The 20,902-nt window shown below is 48.9% G+C and overlaps 6 protein-coding genes across 6 annotated transcripts; 2 read left to right on the top strand and 4 right to left on the bottom strand.

The window, feature by feature from the left end:
• Window positions 1–2,356: 2,356 nt before the first annotated feature.
• Window positions 2,357–4,864, bottom strand: ABOM_010060 (zinc metalloproteinase; the record flags this gene model as incomplete). The annotated part of the gene is made up of 4 exons (XM_022537188.1): window positions 2,357–2,499; window positions 2,555–4,295; window positions 4,386–4,469; window positions 4,556–4,864. 4 exons carry the CDS (start codon window positions 4,862–4,864, stop codon window positions 2,357–2,359), a joined length of 2,277 nt encoding a protein of 758 aa, XP_022385087.1.
• Window positions 4,865–8,434: 3,570 nt separating this feature from the next.
• ABOM_010059 (uncharacterized protein) lies at window positions 8,435–9,597 on the top strand (the record flags this gene model as incomplete). The annotated part of the gene is made up of 2 exons (XM_022537187.1): window positions 8,435–8,494; window positions 8,593–9,597. The coding sequence occupies 2 exons, from the start codon at window positions 8,435–8,437 to the stop codon at window positions 9,595–9,597; spliced, it is 1,065 nt and encodes a 354-aa protein (XP_022385105.1).
• Window positions 9,598–10,542: 945 nt separating this feature from the next.
• Window positions 10,543–13,176, bottom strand: ABOM_010058 (putative DNA ligase I; the record flags this gene model as incomplete). Its single annotated transcript, XM_022537186.1, has 1 exon — window positions 10,543–13,176. One exon carries the CDS (start codon window positions 13,174–13,176, stop codon window positions 10,543–10,545), a length of 2,634 nt encoding a protein of 877 aa, XP_022385106.1.
• Window positions 13,177–13,247: 71 nt separating this feature from the next.
• Window positions 13,248–15,939, top strand: ABOM_010057 (RINT-1 family protein; the record flags this gene model as incomplete). The annotated part of the gene is made up of 5 exons (XM_022537185.1): window positions 13,248–13,397; window positions 13,468–13,715; window positions 13,773–14,078; window positions 14,131–14,272; window positions 14,326–15,939. The coding sequence occupies 5 exons, from the start codon at window positions 13,248–13,250 to the stop codon at window positions 15,937–15,939; spliced, it is 2,460 nt and encodes an 819-aa protein (XP_022385109.1).
• Window positions 15,940–16,246: 307 nt separating this feature from the next.
• Window positions 16,247–18,052, bottom strand: ABOM_010056 (pyridoxal phosphate-dependent decarboxylase family protein; the record flags this gene model as incomplete). The annotated part of the gene is made up of 2 exons (XM_022537184.1): window positions 16,247–17,914; window positions 18,008–18,052. 2 exons carry the CDS (start codon window positions 18,050–18,052, stop codon window positions 16,247–16,249), a joined length of 1,713 nt encoding a protein of 570 aa, XP_022385110.1.
• A 673-nt stretch (window positions 18,053–18,725) lies between these two features.
• On the bottom strand, window positions 18,726–20,849 carry nop9 (RNA-binding RNA processing protein NOP9; the record flags this gene model as incomplete). The annotated part of the gene is made up of 1 exon (XM_022537183.1): window positions 18,726–20,849. The coding sequence occupies one exon, from the start codon at window positions 20,847–20,849 to the stop codon at window positions 18,726–18,728; it is 2,124 nt and encodes a 707-aa protein (XP_022385107.1).
• Window positions 20,850–20,902: the final 53 nt, after the last annotated feature.

The following is a 20,902-nucleotide window of genomic DNA, read 5'->3' as shown; positions in this document are numbered from 1 at the left end:
ACTCGCATATGACATTTGCCACGCCATCATTTGCTGTCCACCCCTCCTTCCTGCCCGCGTCGCTGAAGAACGAGGTATTATTCGATCGCGAGGCAGGGCCAAAGCATTCAGGCCTGGTTAGGCAGAAGATTTAGATCCCCCCCCCCCCAAGTTGTGGGCGTGCTGTACTATTAGATTAAGGTATGTCGCGATCCAGTTTTCCATGCATATTCTTGCAGGATCGGTGTGTAAATTAACTAGTATACTGCAGGATGTTCGAGCTACCGAGCGCAAGTACCGAAAAGACAGTGTTGGATTTGCTGGCATGCATTTGTCTCGGTGGCAGGGTTAGGGGCCGTTTGCGGCAGTATTATATATCTGACGATATCAAATGACAAGAGCCCACGAAATACTACTCACATACTGATGTCGCTGACATACTACGATGAGTAACAATTAACTAACGTGTGAGGAACACCGACTGTTGCTGACATGATATTTTCCCCGTTATCTGTCTATTCTAACGCCCCGATCACTGGTACCTGGACCATAATACACATTACATCGGTTTCTTTCGTATCATTATCGTATCCAAGCCCGTAGTGTACCAGTAAGAAAGCCATCCCGTCTTTTGGAAGATAGATCCGCTTTGGAACTAGCCAATCACCCTAGGAACTGTAAGATACGGTGCTAACCGTGGTTCCCCAAGCCCTAGCGGTACCTCTTGAGGCAGAAAGACGAGGTACGGTTGAATAAGTGAGTGAGTTTGACCCATGCCCTCGGGATCTGAATCTTGTCGCCACAACAGGTACCAGGCCATGATAGGTGCCACTGCGACGTCAAACCCCACTTGGCTTTTGAGCCATCTGATCGTGAGTGATATTTTCCCGACAAATCATGGCCTTGAATCGGGGAATGGCGAAAGATGGCAGCTGTTCTTGGGGGGGAGGAGCGCTCAATCAATGGACCCACTCGTTCTGTTTGAACTTTGTCGCATTCCCCCCCGGCTTAGTGTCGTATTGTTCTTTTGTTCTTTTGCCTTTCCTGAATCATGAGCTTCTTTTTTAGGCGCATTTAATGATGTGGATTCCCAGGGTGGGTAGTACCCATGATGTCATACCGAAATACTGTGTTATCTGTATTGTGTTCCCTGCAGACTTTAATGAAGCAGCTAAATCCACATCCGTCCACAGGTACTTAGTTTTTACTCTGACGTACTCCTCGTAGTACTAACTACTACCTAGGTACGCTGTACCTAGTACTTAGTAGTAGTGTAGGGCCTCCGGATTGGGGACTAGCACCGTTAAGCTTAACTAATCCACGGCATCGTATGTCGTGTTCCGTATCGGGAAACAAAAGTCCGAGACATCGGTAAATTTTTGGCGATAGCAGAAACAGACACTCAATGGCTTCTACTGTCACATGAAGCTTCAAACATAGATAACAGCATTACCCCCACCCCTCATAGCACAGACCGAGAGCTTCTATTGATGTGACGTTGAGGACATGAGTGTCTACAGAAGTCCGCTCAAGGCTTACAGTCAGAACAATCGCTCCCAGTATGCGTCAATGGCAGACGTAGAGCCCATGTGGTATTATTTGTAGGTATCTATGGACCAGCCGTCGCGCCAACTATCAATTATGTTCCTTGGAATTATCCCAGTATGAACCGCCAGTGATGCTAAGTCCCGCTTATCTCATGGCATACATAACATCAACGACACGCTGTCGGCGAACCCCTGAAGGGTGAATCGAAGAAAAAGACACAGAGAAGAAAAGAGAAGGGAGAAAACCGGCGGACGCCACAACTCCTGCGCACTGTCACTCATACTTCCGCCCCTAGGATAATATGCTGCATTGATGAAAGTCAATGGGAACCCGAACTATCTGTTGTCTAGAAAAGCGAAATCGCGCGATGTATGTCGTCGAAAAGAAACTGGTTTCAAAGAAATGAAAATTGAGCAAGTAATCTTGTCCGGACTCACCCTGGGAGTCGCTCGAGGTGAGACGTGATATATGTAGGATTCCTGGACCCAGGGCTCAGGGCGCGTTGAATGAAGACTCTGCGTCCCTTTGGGACTTAGAAGGAACTAAGGTCCTTCAAATACTCCTGAACCGAAACGAGACGGTCGGCTTGAAACCGGGAGCGTTCCGCGCTTCAACTGAAGGCACGGTTTTCGTCCGTATATTTCTCTTGGGATATTGGAGGCATGTAATGTCGATATAAGTTTAGTGCATGATAATTAATGAGAATCCATCCACCCAGGGACCGCAGGATCCTGAGATGCCAGCTATTTTATAGCCAAGAGGGGGGATTAATGTGTGCCTGTGAGGCCACCTTGTCAGCATGAAAGAATTCTACAGAGTCAAATCTAAGCTAGGGAATTGCGTACCCTGAGCCTCCATGAGCATTGCCAAAAACGCCGGACTTCCTCCCTTGACTTGTGAGGATCTCTATTCCGTCAATCCAAGCCCCCGCTCGGATATAAAAGCCGAGCAGGATTTCGCCTCGTCGTGTATCTAGGAATTTGTCAGTCCTGTTGGTTGATAAGGCGGAAACGGATTTTTGACTTACCAAGAACGAAATCGTCACCGCCAGGTTTACCTCCTCGTTTCCCAAAGAGCTGGCTAGTCGCATCTTCGTAAAAGAATTCCAGCCCATCTACTGCTGAGCCGTGATAGACCCGGATCGAGGTCAAGAGTTTGGTTGATGCGAAGGCGCCGTCCAAAAGAAGCTGGTCTGGTTGACTGCCTTCCATCTTTGAAAATCCCAATTTGCTGCCCTTATAACCGGTATGGCCCTTCGGCAGTTTCACCACCGATTGCTTCGACTTGAGGTCATTGATAGAATCAACGGTGTGGCTGCCAAGGGCACCGGAGAAAGCTGTCAGCTTGATATTCTTTTTCTTCTCTTTATCTGTACCGAACACGCGTTGTCGCAGCTCATTCTCTGTCACTGTGACCTGCCGCGGGAGCCCATTGCTGCTTGATTCTGTGTTGATATACTCAATAAAATTACGGCAAACATTGTCACCCTCGGCATATAGCTCCAGAAACGCAATTCCAGTTGTTGCGGTAATCAAAATTTTACCATTTTCGACAGGCCAGACTTGCACGCTATCATCCGAACTCATAGGAGCGTCCCCAGGAAGTCGGAAGCAAGGATGGAAACGGAACCGTAGTGCATCAAGTCGGTGCCAGCCGCACTCATCCGGAGGTAAGCACAACTTAAGCCCCTGGGTCTTAGTACGGGTCGAGAACGGCTCACGAGTCATGAAGGATCGATTAAAACGGACGTAATCACGGAGCATGATGCCAGACTCTTGATGCGGGCATCCGAAGAGATGTCCCACTTCATGGAGGTGGGCTCCAATTCCAATATTGGCTGACTCCCAACGTGACCCAGCTTCACCGCAGTCGTTGGCAACGAAATCTGTGTCCGTCCGGGTGCAATCCGAGAAGGCATCAACGACTTCCTCTAGACTGGATGGATAGCTGTGAAGGCTATGGGACCCAAATATGGCCATTTTAATATCATCCCCACCTGACCCTAGGGCAGCGTGACCCGTGATAGTTTGGGAACCCGTGTCCCAGTGGGAATCCAGGAGTAGGACCGAGACGTACTGCTTCTGGCCTGGCTGAAGATGCAGATAGTTCTTCACAGCATCCTTGGCGATTTTAAATAGTTCGTCCTTCTTTGTAGCCGGGCCATGTTGTTGGGCGATGTTGAGGTCCCGAAGCTCAGCGACCGTTTTATCGGTCCGAATGACGTGGACTTTAGCTTCATTCCGCATCTGCCCATTGACTGTATCCCGACGGCTCAGAGTCCCACTCTGCCACTCTTCTTCGAAGCGGAAACATCGTCTACCGAAATTGTTCCGGAACATTTGCTCGCCAGTAAAGGCTTGCCATAAATATGCGGCCATCCGATACTTTTGAATAGCAGTTTCTAGACCATTGCCTTCTCGCTGTATCTCCGCCGGGGTAGCATCGAACGTCCCGTCGGAGTCCTTTCCTAGCAAGACCACCAGGTGCAAAGGCGGAGCGTTTACCAGCGGAAGGTAGTTGATACAAATCCAGGACGAGTGCGCGGCAGGGTAAGAACTACCTGCGGACAGCTTGGTTGAAACAAAATCGAAGCGCAGGCGATTCGGACCTGGGGTGAGATGTACTAGAACTTTGAAATGAGACGACGTGACAGGCCAGCTGACTGGTGGGAACCCATCCTGGTGATGGTAGACCGTTACGCTTCCGTCCAGCGGATGTTGCCTTGGGTCTCCAATCTGGCCGTAGGCGAGGAGTACTTTTTGATGTACCTAAACATCGTTGAGCTTCGTTAGTTCGGACTGTTATAGGAACGCGGGCGTACACTAGGTATGCGATTGAGAACGATAGGGGACACCTACCCAAGAGTTATCTGCAATGGAGATTATTCTAGGAGCATAGGGTGAGGAAGGGGTTGGTGTCCGAACCCCGCCATTGATGCTCCCCTGTAGAACACATTGTCAGTATGGAACCGCAGAAATCGAACTCACGGTCTCTAAGTGCAAGACATGAAAGAGGGTATATCACATACAACAATGCTACTGCGCTGAGATGGGGACGTGTGAGGAGCCGGTCGCTGAGGAGGCACCGACAGTGAGGGATTATTACCAGTGGTGCTGCCATTGGTTTCGCTCAACGAGGGGAGATTCGGTGACGAAGTGGTGGGCTTAATGGAGGAGGGCGGGGTGAGGGAGCTGTATGAGGCCGTATCGAGAGTGGAAGACGACTTCCCCGACGTCATTTCACCGTTAGATTGCGACTCATTGGATTTCGTCTCATTGGATTTGGTGGCCCGAAAACTAGGTCTAGAGCGGCGACGAAGCTGCGAAAAGAACGGCATGATGAGAGGACTCTTGTCACTGTCAATTGAAGGAGAAATCAACTGTGTATCAGTGGCGATGAACAAGGAAAGAAAGCCTCCACGAGCAAGAGGCAAAGTACTGGTAGTATTCCTTCCTCCCGAATTGCTACCGCTCTCCTCGCCAGAACGAGGGACGAACCAGTCCAGGCCGACTGGGAAGTAAATCGGAAGGAGGAAAGAGAGAACAAGGAATTGGCGAAGAGGAAACGAGAGAAATGAACTGTCCGGAGATATTCAGGATAGCCAGTTGTCGGGGAGAAGGTACGACCGAGGTGGAAGAATCGAAAGCGACCGTTTGCGGTTGCGACTGATAGCCAATTTTGGTAACTACCTACAATAACCACCCCGCATGAATTATACGCGTAAGAGAAGAGCGATATAAAAAGAAAGAGGGGAAAAAAGAGAGGGAGAAAAAAAAAAAAGAAAAAGGTAGCAAGCGAGAGACAAGAGGGGGAGAGCAAAAGGGAAGAATAGAAATACAGTCCAAATAAAATAAAGGGAAAAAAATGAGAAACAAATCGAGCGACTAGTTTTAACTAAACTCACCTACCACTGGGGAGTATGGGACCAACTTATCTTTCGTGACCCAGTAGATAAACTCGATGGACTAATGAATTATTGTGGCGATGGGCAATGAGGGGGGTAAGGAAAGGGAAAAAAAGCTGATACTAGATACCTACCTTCATTTTCTCCTATCGCTACTTCCAATACTGATATATCAGATATTAATAGTAACTAATTGCTATTGTTCTCCTCTCTTCGATTCTCCCAATCAATTATCACACCTCCAGCATCCCACACGCAACCCCCCCCCCCTTTCCAGGCTTTAGGATGCAGCTACTATCAGACAGACTTCCAGGTTTTTTCTTTCCCCTCTCGAGCGCGACAACCTGGGAAAGCATGTAAAAGGGCGATGATGACCCACTGCGACGCTGTTGCGTATAGACAAGGAGGTGTTACGTCGGCGGCATCTCACTGGCCAACCATAAGGGATCTCGAGTTTCACTACCCATTCATGAGTGGATCAGATCGTCTGCTAAATTTGTCTTTGCTGGAGCAGTTAGGCACGGCATTCCTTAGTTTTACAGGGGATCGAAGACTTTTCTCGTCCATTATTCTCAGAGGTTGAATTGACGACACATACTCGGTTGAAGCTTCTTTTGAAACTCAAGGTTCAAAAAGAAAACGTCCCTGACCCGTGTGTCTAGGGCTTAGTTTGAGAAAAAGAAAATTTTGTTTCATATTGTGCTCTTTTTCTGATCTCTGATCTCTGATTAGTCCCTTTTCTTTTTTTCCCCTTCTCTTTTAAATTTCGATTTTATTCTAACCGGGTTGTTTTGGGAAAGGCTCCCGTGACTAAATCTCTTTAGTACTTTTTACCCTGACCAAGTTCAATCAAAGTTCCAGCCGGTTAAGAAGCCCGCCCCTAAAATAGTGACTGACCTAGACCTTGAATAACCTAGAGATCTTGGTACTAGTAGCTACTAGTAGTGCGAAATGGGATCCATTCCATGGTCGTTTATCTGTCCTTTCTCCCTCTCCAACCATGATATCAATTCATTTTTCTTTTTTAGCTGGCGTTGTACACAATGATATACTTCGTACGAGTACAATATCTTTGATATTTTGAGAATTGTATGTTATTACTAGTAGTAGTATGAACGACACAGTGCCTATAAGTACATACATCTGCTTTTGCCGCTTGCGGTCCACGTCACTCCTCGCCCGGTCCTTGTCTACGGTTTGCTAGCTCTCCAATCCCAGTGCCTCAATAACTCGTCAGATGCTTGTATCCTTCCTATATATTATTCTTATGACTTATTATTATTATTATTATTATTATTTTTTCTTCCTCTTCTTTTCTATCCTTAGGGTTTGTTGGTTCCTATCATTGCAGGACTCACCGAACCCCACCTCCTGAAGTTGCTTAATGCTTCTTGGCAGTGGGCAAACAAGTGAGCACTAACGCCGGCGAAAAAGATAAGGAAAGGGGTGGATGGAAAGTCCAGACTGAAGAGGGAGAGGGTCATGCCTCAGGCTGTCAATTATGGAAACGCAAGCAAACGATGTCTTACTATCGGAATGCCACCGACGCCGTTTAGCCGCTGTCTCTCCTCACCACACATCCAGGGATGAATGTGTCTCAGACAGGGGCGATGGTTGACAGAAGTCAATGCTGGCAGATCCCCTTGTTGACTGTCATAGTACGTCTTGATCTAACTCTGAAACAAAGAGAGAGACAGAGAGAAAACCTAAATGAAACCCGACCGGTCGGTACTTTGCGGTTGCTAAAGTAGGAGGAGCAAGGGAGACAGAGTGTGTGAAGGTAGTATGTCCTAATGTCCTCGATCGAGAATCGATAGGTGGCTTTGAACCAAAATCGGTTCGCACGGCTTCCCTGCTGGCACGGCAACGCTTATATACTTGGTATGAGTAGTCTCAATTGTATGAACATCATTACTCTCTTTGTTCCTTGCAGGATACGATGGTCGTAGGCGAAGCTGGGGAAGAAGGGGCTTATGAATGCCCAGATCAAGGGAGGGAATTGAGAATGGATCGGAGATTTTGGTTGCATACCGACCGGGACATTCCAAATCGATTGGTTCTGCGTCGTCCGAGGATCGTAAGTAGTATAGTAAGTACAGATTCATATCTCTAACTCAGGTATGCTGGTTTTGTGAAGAGACACAAGGTTGAGAAACGACGTGAAGAAATCGGCGGTGCCATGCATACTTATCAAGTAACAGATAGAAGACGGAAAGGTTTATTCCTCATCTTTCTTCGGTCCATGGCCAAAATGTTGGGAATGTCGAGGGCAAACCAAAAATAAAATAGAATAAAATAAAAGTGGGCGAACGTAAGGGGAGAGTAGAGCTACTTCCTAATATTAGAGAGAGAGAGAGAGAATGTGTGTGTGTGTGTGTGTGTGTGTGTGTATGTACCTCTCAAATACCTCTCAAATATCAGGTACTATTGAAACACCTACATATATTCAAACAAGATACATCCATGGAGAACCGAATGTACCAATCTAGTAGTACTAGTAGTGGAAGGTACGAGGCGACCGGGAGCGATTGGATGTTTTTGGGGGGCATTGGCACGTAGCAGGGACGAATTGTGACCTTCAAGATCCACACCAGGGCAACCAACATCTTGACCTCAAAAAGGGCGCCCCATCTGATTTTTCCCCTCCTCGAGATGGAATTTTGGAATTTTTGGAAAATTTCTCGCTTTCACTAACTACTTCCATGCTAAAATTGCGGCTAATCTGAGATCCATTTCCCCCAGAGTTCCTGCTTTCTTAGTCTCACTCAGCTAAAGCGATCTAAGCCCAAACTTCCGCTCTCCAATTGGGTTGGCTTCCATTTTCACTTTCGTTATTCGTTCTTCTCCCTTCATCCCTCTCCACCTTTCAGCCGCCCTTCACTTCTCGGTGACTTCACAAGCCTCTTCTTCACTAAGCTCCCTAGACCTTGCATTGCCCGACGAACGGATTCCATGTTCACGGCCATTTTTATTTCCATCCAGTGAATCCTGTGCACAGAACCAATGGCTCTCCCTCAGCCTTCCAAATCGGAGAAGACGATCCGCAAAATAGACATCGCTCAGGTATGTCGACACTCCTGCGTTCAACGAACGCTGTACCATATCCTCCCCAGCTCGCGTGGCTTGGAAAAATTCGGACTGACTCGTCGCTCTGGCATTAGGTATCCCTTAGCCTGCAGGATCGCTTGGGTCTTGCCAAGGTCAAGTACCAGAATGGTCGTCTTCACGGCTTGGACCAGAATGGTGGCCGAAACAGTCAGCTAGGAAGTGATAAACCTTCCGACTCCTCTTCCGACATCTCCCAGAGTCGATGCGAGACCCCGATAACCTCTCCCCCCTTACGGACCGCGATGTACTCGAAAGAACTGCCCCGGTCGTCTCGCAATAGACATGCTGTGACCTTCGATTCCAGAGTGATGCAGCCGATGTTGTCCGCCAGCCGAAAACGTCTCCGGTCGGATTCAATCGCAGATCACCCTGCTAAAATCCCCCGATCGTCATGGAAAAGCGCCTATCAGCTGCCCGAATCGTCCCCAGGCTTCAACCGTCACCTCGTGAATCGTCATCTTCCCTTTGTCGGTGAGACGGCTACAATTCCGGAGTTATCTTCTCCCGCATACCATCACCAGTCGGATGAAGATAACGATCCGGACCTCCCAATCCACAGCTTCCAGAATGTGAGCTCCATGGTGAGCTCCTCACCTCCTCGAACTCCACCGCCAAAGCATGCTCGGTTATCTCGAAATGATCGAACCACACGGCATGAAGATGGTGCGGATCTGCTGCTCTATCTAGCCAACTCCCCTACCCCAGCCAGTGTCGCTGCGAAGGCTCATGGCCGGGAGTTTCCCCCATCCACCCCGCCAAGTCAGCATGCTGTTCTCCCTTCACTGACTCCAACACCTGGAGGTGGTGGCGTCTTCCCGAATTTCAGTACTCCTAACCAGCAATTCAATTTCGCTGATTTTGTAAATGTGACACCTAGTCCAGCGCAACCTGCCTGGGGTGGCCGCACACCTGGAGGCCCTGCCAAGACCCCGCTAACAGCCAGGGACAGAAGAAGGTCTCACCTGGAGAACTTGTTGCCTCCCGGTGCAGATAGCCCCAAGACGAGAGCCAAGCAAGCAGGCGTTGTCTTGCAACTTGGTGGAGAGCTGCGACCTTGAGCTCATTGTTCCTGGCCAAGAGAACCTTGTCTGCTTGTTTATGCTTTTCACGACTACTATGACTCACGTACGCACAGCTTGTGATTATCTCATGTTCGGTCAATGTCTTGATCGTCGGTCTTCACTCTTATCTATCTTTCTTCGCTTCCCCTTCTTCCTTCTGAACTTTCCAAATTCCTTACAGCTTTAACCCCAGTGTTGACTGATACCGAATCATGCATTGCTGCTCATACATACCCTTTCTTATGTCTCGTTTAATCGATTCCGCTAGTAAATTCCTTATGTACTCGCCTACTCACCCGTTTCAATTAATCGTCTAACACTCTTTACCATTTCTTGGTTATTATCAGTGATTTCTGGGTGAAACCCATATACGGAACCTTACTCCCTCAACTTTTCTTGTTTGAATTTTACTGTACATACATTTGACATGTCAATAATCAATTACCTCATTGCTTTCAACCTGCAACGAATCCGTGGGGTTGGTAACAAAAACCCGAAGATGACCCCACTCTGAAAATCGCACCACACAAAATTAAGGAAAACAACACGCGACAGCCGACGCGTCAAACTCAGATCCCGTGGCTATTTCGCGTTCCAACCATCCCAAACTAGGATTAGTGTCATGCATGTGATCGATGCTATTCTATATCGGGATTAGCCAAGACTCAACCTTACCACTTTATTATCACGTGGCTATTATCCATTGTATGAATATATATGCTTAATGTACAGGCGTGTCGATAACACACCAAGTAGCCGATTTCATATAGAACGTGATCCGGGGAACCATGCATGTGGTGTTCTCAATATATAAGATACTCATCACCCAAGATGAAACTATTATGGCGATATATTGTGCCTGATACATTGCCCGTTTCCGGTCGATCTAACCGGTACCATATCTGCCGAACCAAAGCTTACGCGCCACCCTCGCTCCTCCTGCTAACTTAACTCAGCATCTGGAGCAGGGGGTTCTGCTTCCTCTTTCTGGGAACGTTCGAATTGCTTCCTCCAAAGTAAGGCTAGATAATCTGACGTGGTAGCCTCATCAATGGACTTGTCCTCCCGGACGCGAAGAAACCGAGGAAACCGAAGACTAAGACCTCGCTCATCGCTCACCAACCCGATAGCAGCCGTGTAAGTCGGGCTGAGCGTGATATCTGCAAATGCCATCTCCCACACTTCCTGCGGCTCAAACCAGACGTCCGGCTCGCCGTAGTATTCGACGTAACTGGGCCGTGAGATCACGTTGGGGCTGCCTTCGATGTATTTATCCTTGTTGGCCTGGTAGAATTTGTCCGTGAAGCCAGACATGCACTTCGTGACGGCTTCAAGGCTGCCAGTTTCGGGATTCCGCACGGCTAACAGGATGGGCGACCACCACTTGGCTTTTCGGCCTTGTCCGTGCCAGCCCCCTACCGGGATCAGGTCAAGGGTCTCGGAGGAGGTGCTGTAGTCCTTTTTGACTTTCAGCCACGATTCGAGTCTTTTATCTGGTTCGTATGTGGAAAGTAAGGCCTTTCGGCGGCCTCCTTTCGTGGGGTGTGATTCCGGCTTGTCTATGTTGTCGCTTGGGGTCTGCGATGGTTCTGAATTATTTGACGTCGAGACATTGTCGAGCACCTTGACCATGATGCCTTCGCACTTGGTATCAGTTGCACCTTTAAAAAATTCTAGGACGGCCTCAGAATCGGCAGATGTGGCATCAAAGCTCTTCACCCATGTGAACCGATTGGGGATTTCCACGAATAAACTTCGTAGGAGCTCTCTACGTTCGCGGAAAGATCGGTCTAACAGAGGGGTCCCGTTCAGGTACATCAGGTCAAATGAAAAGAGACAAACGTTAATCTTGATAGTCCCTATATCAACGTTCTTTTTGGCTCGGTTGGTCAGAACCTGGAAGGCTTGCAGTTCCCCTGTTTCCTGGTCAACAGCGACTACTTCACCCTCTAGTATGAAGCTCGACACACTCTCGCCTCTAATCTGTGGGACCAGGGACACCAGGTCCGGGTATTTCTCTGTCATATTTTCTAGATGACGAGAAAATATCGACACTTTGCCATTCCCATCACAATGCACTTGGGCGCGCTGCCCGTCATATTTGTATTCGCAGGTAAAGTCCCGTCTTTGAAGTTTTGTCAGCATCTCGGAGAGGTCCCTAGTGATGCTGCCTAGCATCGGCCTCAACGGTACATGTAGCTGTAGGCCACATCGTACAAGGAGTTCTTCTGTGACCCCTATCTCGAGCAAACAGGGAACTAGATCATTGTAATTAGGGTGTCTAGCATATGATGCCTTGACAATCTCTTCTGAATTGTTGTAAATCTCAGCCAGTTCTTCCTTTTTAAGACGAGCCAACTCTTGTTGGGAACGGACAGCGAAATCGGCGCCTTCCGGTTTAGAGTAGAGGAAAGCGTGGGAGAGTGCGATGAGCATGGTAGTCTTCACGGCTCCTATTCGCAAGTTTTGGACGAGCGTCCTCACAATATACCGGCTTTCTTCCGCACCCCTAGTATCCTGTAACAGTTTCTCGACGATTCTCTGTTTTATTTCCTGGCTCCCTGTGCCCTTGCTCATGGCAATCCTTTGCAGTGCCTGATATACCCCTTTGACTGTCAATGGCTTGGGCTTCATTAACGTAAAGCTTTGCCTCTTTTTAGCTTCGAACGCCACATCACCAGCGTCTCCAAGTTTATCGTAGAGCGATTTGAGTCCTTGGCTGTTCAGTCCATAGATCTTCTTCAAAGCCTTTGAAATAGAAGAGCCACCGAGTCCTAGTTCTAACTCATCATACGGTGGAGAGATTGAGCTGGTTGCTAGCGATACTGCGGGGAGGACACTCGAAGGGTCGGCATCAATGAGCACTCGCAGGAAGTTAACGAGTGTATCCACAATTTTGATGCGACTTGTCGTGGCATTTGCAAGTACAAATGCTCGGGTTAAGAGGGCATATGAAGCATCGCCACCTGTGGCAGCCCAGTGCTCTTTTAACTCCTCTGCCCATTTGGTTGAGTCGAACGTCAAGGGACTCTGATCAAAAGGAACTGCAAGAGAAACGATGTCTTCTGTGCCGGTAGAAGACTGTAATGATAGTGTATTTCTCTTCTGTGTCTTGTTTGACGGCTCTAGGTCGTCGTCTTTGTTGTTCGACGGTGTCGCGATGAGCTCACCAGTTGGCGTCTGAGTTTCCGAAGCCGAGGCAGCATCTTGCCGGTTCCATTCTTCTTGGAGCTTGCGGGCGAGAGCTTCATCGTAAAGAGTTTGGTCCGTATCTTCAGGCACAGTGGACTGAGTCTGCTCCGCCTTATCAGCTTGCTTGGCTGCTTGGCCCTTGAAGAATGACGCTATGCTTCGACTGCGCTGGGGGGATGAGACTGGGACATCTCTCTTGCGCTTTTTGGCCGGGCTAGACATGTTGTGCTTGAGATTGACAATATCGTCGATGTTACGTATATTGTATTCATCCACGTAAGGAGCTCCATGGTGGCCAATCTGTTGACAGAAACAGGCAGTGGCGGTCGGCGGAAGCTGAAGCTGGATGGAGCTGAGCTCCGCTTTCCCGCAATTCAATTTCATTCGTCCGGAGGCGGAGGTGTCATTGTTCGCGACACCTTACATTTCATTCCCCTCTCCAACACTACCTGACAATGGCGACTCCAACATCCACGCTATCGCCGCATGAACGAACAAGGGTCGAAGATTACCTAAACGACAAGATTCAGGTGTCGGCCGATTTCGAAAGCCTTGACTCATTGCTGTCTAGCCTTCGCTCCCAGCATGAGCTCCAACGAAAGCAGGTATTATTGTCTCACTTATGTCCATCATTACATGACCTAATCAGATAATTATCTGATGGCCTTGACATAGTTAGCAGAAGCACAGGAAGCACTATCGAAAGCGACAAAGGCCTCTAGCGACCATGCCGAAGCCACTCGAAAGCGTGCCGAGGCGTTCAATGAGCACCAGGCGGATATCGATAGGCGGTTGAAAGCCCTCACGAGGTCAGATGCGAGCGATGAAGCGGCAAAACGATTTGAAGCGAGTATAGAAAAGCTGCGCAAGCTGGAGCTGTCAAAGGGATATGTGTCCTTGCTCAAGGAAGCGGAGGAATTGAGGTATTTAAAGCAGTGATCGCGTCGAAACAGAGCATGGGCCGCTAAGACGATATACAGCAAGAAAGCCTTAACAAGCATACAGTCTTCACCCAAATCGGCCATCAAGCCATACACCCGGCTAAGGACCATCGTCCAATCCTTGAAAGAAGCTCAGCCTGCAGCAGAAGGGGCTGCCCCTCACCTAATCGACTATGTCGGAAAGCTAGCATCTGCGTTGAGAGATCACATGAAAACCGACTTCACTAAGCGGCTACTAGGAACATTGGAGGAGATGAAGTGGCCGTCGAAGGACCTATATTTTCCGGATAACCTAAGAGCACAGTGGAGAGAATATGTGGAGTTGCTCCTCGACCTTCAGACACCGTACGTATAGGCCACTACTTTTTTACTTGGTACGCTAACATATCTATGCTAGTGAACTTCACAGCCGTGACACTTCGAAAGAAGAGCCTCTCAAGCCTCCAATCTTGCTACCGCTGGAAGTGATGGTACATCCACTGGAGCTTCGTTTCAAATACCACTTCAGCGGGGACAGGCCAACCAACCGGCTTGACAAGGTAAGGATTGCCATCTGATAGTTGTAGGGATGCCGTTCTAACTGAGCTTCCAGCCGGAATATTTCCTTGCTCATCTGACGGACCTCCTTAACAATTTCGGCGGGTTTTTTGCTTCGACGTTGCAGCCTATCTTCGATGAAAAGGCACAGGCTGTCGGATCCGATCTGGAGTGGAATTTTTACAACGCCTCACATGCCTACATTACGGCTCTTTTGCCAATTCTGAGACATAAGATAACCTCATATTTGCCCCAAATCTCAAGCCACCCGCAGTTGTTGAGTCACTTCGTCCACGAGTTGATGAATTTCGACAACGAGATCCGTGAATCGTGGAATTACCTACCAGATCCTTATACTGATGATAACTGGAAGGGCATGACGTGGGAGGTACTGACCGAACAAGGGTGGTTTGAGCGTTGGCTTCAGGTTGAGAAAGATTTTGCCTTGGCACGGTATAAGGAAATTGTAGATGCGCCGGATAGCGGTCATATCGATTATGACGGTGTCGATCGTTCAGCGACAAAACCTACTAAAGCTGCAATCCGTGTCAATGATCTTCTTGAGACAATAACCGAGCGTTACCAGCCTCTGTCGTCATTCAGCCAGAAGTTACGCTTTCTTATTGATATCCAGATCACAATATTTGACCAGTTCCACGAACGCCTGCATTCAGCGCTGGAAGCCTACCTTGCAATGACGTCGACGATTGGTCGCACAGTGCAAGGTGCTGATGGAACTAGTGTGGAGGGTGTTGCAGGGCTAGAACGGCTCTCCAGAGTTTTCGGAAGCGCCGAATATCTTGAGAAGAAAATGGAAGACTGGAGTAACGAAGTATTCTTCGTTGAGCTTTGGTCTGAACTTCAAGAACGAGTCCGACAGAATAAGGACGGCGGCAAGAATGTGGCTGGCTCGATGTCTGTTGCGGACGTTGCCTCGCGGACGTCTCAAGCTGTGGCGAACGGTAACGAACATGGAGAGGCCTCTGAGGGCGCCCTGTTCGATGAGACAGCATCCGCATATCGCCGCCTGAGGCTCCGGTCCGAATCCATCATCACATCAACTTTGACTTCAAACATGCGCACCGCCCTTAAACCCTACTCTCGCGTTTCGACGTGGGCAACCATTTCTGCTAGTTTGGCTTCTCCTTTGCCCCCTACTTCGGATCTTGCGCCCACGATGCGTACTCTATCCAGCGAGATCTCCTTCCTTTCTCGCACCTTGGGCATCGCACCCTTACGTCGTATTGTCCGCCAAGTGCTTCTCTCTATCCAAACCTACATCTGGAATAATGTTCTTACGAGGAATATGTTCTCCGCTGCAGGGGCAACGCAGCTGATAAGCGATGTTGAGCATCTCTGCAATGTCATTGATGTGGCCCTTGGCCCGGCGGCTCAGGTTGGCAGCTCGGCGAATGTGCTTAGGAAGCTTAATGAGGGCCTCACCCTTCTCGGATTGAGTATCAGTGGGCCGAAAGCAGCAGAGAATGGGTCTGCATCACAGGACAGTGATCAGCAGGAAACGGCACCGCTAGGACTGTGGGACGTAGAGAAGAGGCTGTTCAAGGACAACGAAAGCGCAAGGGTTGTCCTTGGTGAATTGAACATCGAAACTCTCTCCGAAGCGGAGGGGAGAAGTGTTCTGGAGAGGCGAGTTGAAATTAATAGTTAGATTTAGCGACATTACATTCGTCAATCATTGTGGGAACTGATAGTTATGCTTAAAATTTAGCTTGCATGAGATATGTTGATATGAATCTAGTGTACCTAATAATGTTTTAGCACAGCGGCGTTAATCATTCATTGTAGTATTTACTCGAAAATAGGAAAATCTATGAAAGGGATGTTATATAGTGCTTTTGGGTAACCCTGACAACCAAACGTACAAGATCCTGTTGAAAGAGTCCTGCCCGGAGAGCTGTTTTCAGCTCGTTACGTATGATTTAGTTGTTCCAGTATCAGCTTAAGAAAATGAGAGTTCAAGGGTGATGAACAACTGGACCGTGGCCACTTTCCCCCGGTCTGTTAAAGTTCTTTGGAGCATTCTGCACCTTCATGTTCTCAAGTATACCCGGACCAACCTCTTCAATTGCCCGCAGAAGCGCCTCGACGGTTTCCTTTGTAGTCTGCACATTAACTACGCAACGGAAGAACTTGCCATTCCCGACGGCATCCTCATCACCGCTGGGTGGCGCAAAATCAACCATGAAGCCCTTGCTCACGATCGCATGCGTCACCTGCTCGGTGACCTTGCTGTTGGCTTTGCCGCGCTCGGCCTCGTCCGAGACGACACCACGAGGATGGAGGAATTGTCCGCCGGGAGCGTAATAAAAGCAGACCTGGAGGCATGGAGGAGGGTTTTCGCTGACGAGGATGAAGTTCGGGTTCTCAGCGACAAGAGTTGCAAGATGCGCCGCAGTGTCGCAGGCAGTGTCAATCTGCTTCTCGTACCCTGCCGTCCCGTAGTAAGTCCAGCCGAGGAAGAGCTTGAGGGAATCGGCGCGACGACCGCACTGGAGGGTCAGATCTGCCAGGTCCCAGACTTCGGGCGAGTCAACACCGAGTTCGGACTCGATGGTACCATTACAGCCGTTGGCTTCGGGAAGCTCGGTGTCTTCGTTGTGGAAGAGGTACCCAGCAGGAAGGGTGTTTGCGCGATGGAAGCGACGCAGATCAGCTGCAAGAAGGAACGAACAGGTCACCGGCACACCGAGCATTTTGTGAGGGTTGATTGCAATGCTGTCTGCCTTCTCTGCCCCGGCGAGTTTCTGTCGCTGGCGTTTGGAGAAGGCAAACGAGCCACCCCAGGAGCCGTCAACATGGAACCACAAATTGTATTTCTTGCAGATGGCGGCAATTTCGTCAAACGGGTCGAAAGATCCCATAACGGTTGTTCCCGCTGTCGCATTGACGTAGAACGGGGTACGGTTCTCCCTCAGAGCCTTTCGGACTAGGTTCTCCAACTCCGCTGGAATCATGCGTCCTTGCTTATCGATAGGTACAGACCAAACTGAGCTACTTCCGAGTCCTAGCATCTGTGCTGCCTTCTCAATGCTGTAATGACCATGGGCGCTTGTGAATAGCACGAAACGGTAATCTCCATTTCCGTCTTTTTTTGTAGCAGGGAAAAGATTGTTTCGCGCAATGACAATTGATGTTGTGTTCGAGGCAGAACCACCTTGTACCGATATACCTCCCGCTCGTGGACCATTAAGCCCAAACAGCGAAGCCAGCTGTTTGCCGGTGAACTTCTCAATAACCGTTAAAGCGGGTGAGACCTGGTAAACGTGGACGTTTGTGTTCAAGGCGGCCAAGATGAGCTCAGAGGCCACACCCGGGGCATTGGTGGATGCATACAGCTTGTCAAGGAAGCCCTGGTGCCAAGTGTTGACGGAGTATCGCAAGACCTTCTGCAGGGCCTCGACCAGACCATCTTGCCCCGTTCCTTGCTCTGGCAATTCCAATTGAAGAATTTTCTGAAGTTCCTCCGGTTTCTTGTGATCCACTAACGAGGTACTCGATGGTTCAAGGTTGTTATGAGTGCCGTTGGTTCCATTAACGCCATTTTCCAATGCCTTCTGCCCTAGGGGATCTTGATCTGCAGACTGGATGAAGGGAATCAGGAGGTCTTCGACCGCACTTAGAAGCTAAGAGAATACATATCTATTAGCACTGGAAGCAGTTCCTCTCAGAAGCTTGTGGAATTCTCTCCAGAAAGTAGCAAGCGCATTCTGACTCACACTTCGCACTTCTTCCGCGCGGCGGGACGGGGAGGAAACAGCCATCTATGACTGATTGTAGTTTTAGAATAATATATACTGTGATATAATATATGGGAAAGGATATGTACACCAAAATTGACAATGGTTGGAATATTCAAAAAGGTCCGAGGTCATTCATAGAAATTACGATCGGAGGACCCATTCTGTCACCGGCACCGTTGCGGATCCGCTGGAGAAATGGATGGCGACAGACCCGGAGAGTCTGACATCATGGTTCCAGAGGCCAATGGTGGCTCTGTAACGGTCCTTAGATTCGGCTCCCCGAGCGAAAAGAGATTTAGAAGCATTTAGGGTCTTCTTTACGATGGTGGGGAAGAGAAAGAATTGCTTATCGTTCCATTTGATACCCCGCACGTGTTTGGTTAAACAAAAACAGGCGCTGCCTTGCAAATCAGGCAGATGTCTGGTCGAGTATAATAAGACAACTCTATTCCCATCAATAGACAAAAACCACGATTCCTGCTATGTTCTGGGGCCTTCGAAATACGTTGTTTTTGTTATTGATCATGATGTTCTTCGGCACTTGTGCCGATCATTTGCGATATTGAATTCACACTAATGCGACCTGTATAAATTGCGTGCTTTTGATATCCACATACCCAATCCCGTGACCCTTATGTACATACATGACTTTTCTTGCCGAAAGTTCGCTATACCCAATTGAACACGCTCGAAACTAGGCAGCTACGCCCTTCTGCGCACCTTTCTTCGCATCCTCCTCTGCCTTTGCAGCAAACTTAGCCCGTGCGAGTTCTATCCTAGACTTGGGTCTCTCTCCGGAGCCATTGTTGGTATCAATACCTTTGGCTTTCACAGCCCATTCGCCCCGTCGTCGCTTGTAGAGATCCATCGCCCAGTTCCTCCAGACAGCACGGCCGACGAAGGAGTCCCGAAGCGTCATTTCATGCTGGGTCAACTCCTGTGCCATTCGCTCCTTGATAAAGAAAATGTCCTTGGTCGCAGGCCAGAGTGCATCTACCACATGGGATCCGCTGCTATCGAGGGCAAGCTCCTGCAAATGACTGGTGAAGCGTGGAGCAAACTGTCGACGGAATTGAGCGGTAGATGTCGGAACTGTAAGAGCTTGCTGTAGGACGCGAGATGCAGTAGGATCCTTGGCGATCTTAACGAGTGACTCTGAAGATTGCGCTAACAGACTCGAATAAACAAGCCCGCTTATCGGTCCAGGAGCAGTGAGCATTGTCTGTGCAAGTAGCGAACCATGGAGCTTTTCTCCTGTTGATGATTGGCTTGGAGCAACATTGGCCGCCTTGGGTTTCTGCTCTGACTCTTCAGATTCCTCTTGGGCTGTGTTCTCAAGTCGCAGAATTTGTTCCAGTCTCCGAGCAGGGTCTTTATCGTAGGCTTCCTCCAGTGCCCGAGCGAGGGGTGCTGTGTCAACTCCACGGACTAAACATCGCTCAATAAGCACTTTGGGAACGACCATCCTAGACCGCTCGAGAAGACTAGGGATCTGAGGAACAATTCGCTCCAAGGCTTGTTGGAGATCATCCTTTCCGAGTCTCTCCAGTACTCGAAGCACAACATACCCGGCGGTGATATTGCGGGCAAGTGAAGTTATTTGGTCGCGGAAGAAATTCTTGTAAAGACCCTTGAATGCCTTTCCGGGCATACAGCGCACAATTGTTTCGAGTAACCGAGAGCCTACTGGGTCATAGAGTAATCCACGCACAAACGTTGTGGTCTCAGAGCCCTCCTCAAAGCTCTCATCCGGAATTAGTCGTCTTGTGATAGAATTTGGATCCTTGGCACTCGATTTTCCGAAGTGCGAGAGCTCGAGAGACACTAAGACTTGAAGTACCGGATTTCCAACTGGATGAGTCGCAAGTGCTCTCAAATACGTATCATCAAGTACGGAGACCATATCCTTCATAATCTTCTTCAGAGTAGCCTCGAACACATCCGGTACGCTTCTTTTTTGCGCAGAAGCATCCCCATCCTGTGTCTCTCCCTGGAGTAGGCCCAATTTCTCTTTCTTACGGCTTGCAACAACCGAGTCGTTCGCTGAAACGTCCACGGGCTCTCCCGCAAGCACAAGAAGCAAAACTCTGATTGTATGCGACGCGAACCGTTCTGTCAGTAGGTAACCCCAGTTGCCCTCCAATTCTTCGACCACCTTGATGAACATCTCCGCCAACGACAGTTCAGGCTCGGGCTCCTCTCCTTCTTCCTCGTCTACATCCATCTTGTCACTCTTCGACTTCGAGACTTTCTGCATTACACCGGGTGCGGCATTGATAAAGAGGGTCTCGCAGCAATGACTAGCAAAACGATGCTGTACAAGATTCAGGAAGTGGCTGATAAATTTGTTAAACAGCCTGTGGATTTGGCGCATATCGGACATCGATATCAGTTTCTCCATGAGGCGTGAGCATCCCTGACTGCATGCGATTTTCAACTCCTTTCCATCGGCTTCTTTATAGACACTGTCGACGAATATTCTGCGCTCATCTGCATCCTGGAATTGGTTCAATTCCAACACCTCGTTCGCTCGAGAGAAATATTCCTGTTCCTCGGGATCGAGAAGACCATAGAAGGGCATATCACCCGCAGGCGCAGCACTGTGATTCTCATCGTAGTTTCCATCATTGTTCTCATTGTAGTTCTCGTCGAAAGGTATGTAGTCGGCTCCTTGATTGATTTCGTCTAACTCGTCTGTCGAGGGTTTCCACCGTTTTGGTAGTGAATCTTCGGGGGCTTCTTCGCGCTTCCTTTTCGCGGCATCTTTCTCAGCCTTTTCGGCCGCCCGGCGACCTCTTTTTTGGTTCTCGCGAGGCATAATGTTATTGTTGGAGGGTATTAAGTGGTTGGAAGAGAGAAGTTCTTATCCAG

The sequence above is a fragment of the Aspergillus bombycis genome (genome assembly GCF_001792695.1).
Source record: "Aspergillus bombycis strain NRRL26010 chromosome Unknown contig00113, whole genome shotgun sequence".
NCBI classification, from domain to species: domain Eukaryota; kingdom Fungi; phylum Ascomycota; class Eurotiomycetes; order Eurotiales; family Aspergillaceae; genus Aspergillus; species Aspergillus bombycis.
The sequence above is the reverse complement of the archived record's forward strand: the minus strand, read 5'-3'. Positions and strand labels throughout refer to the sequence as shown.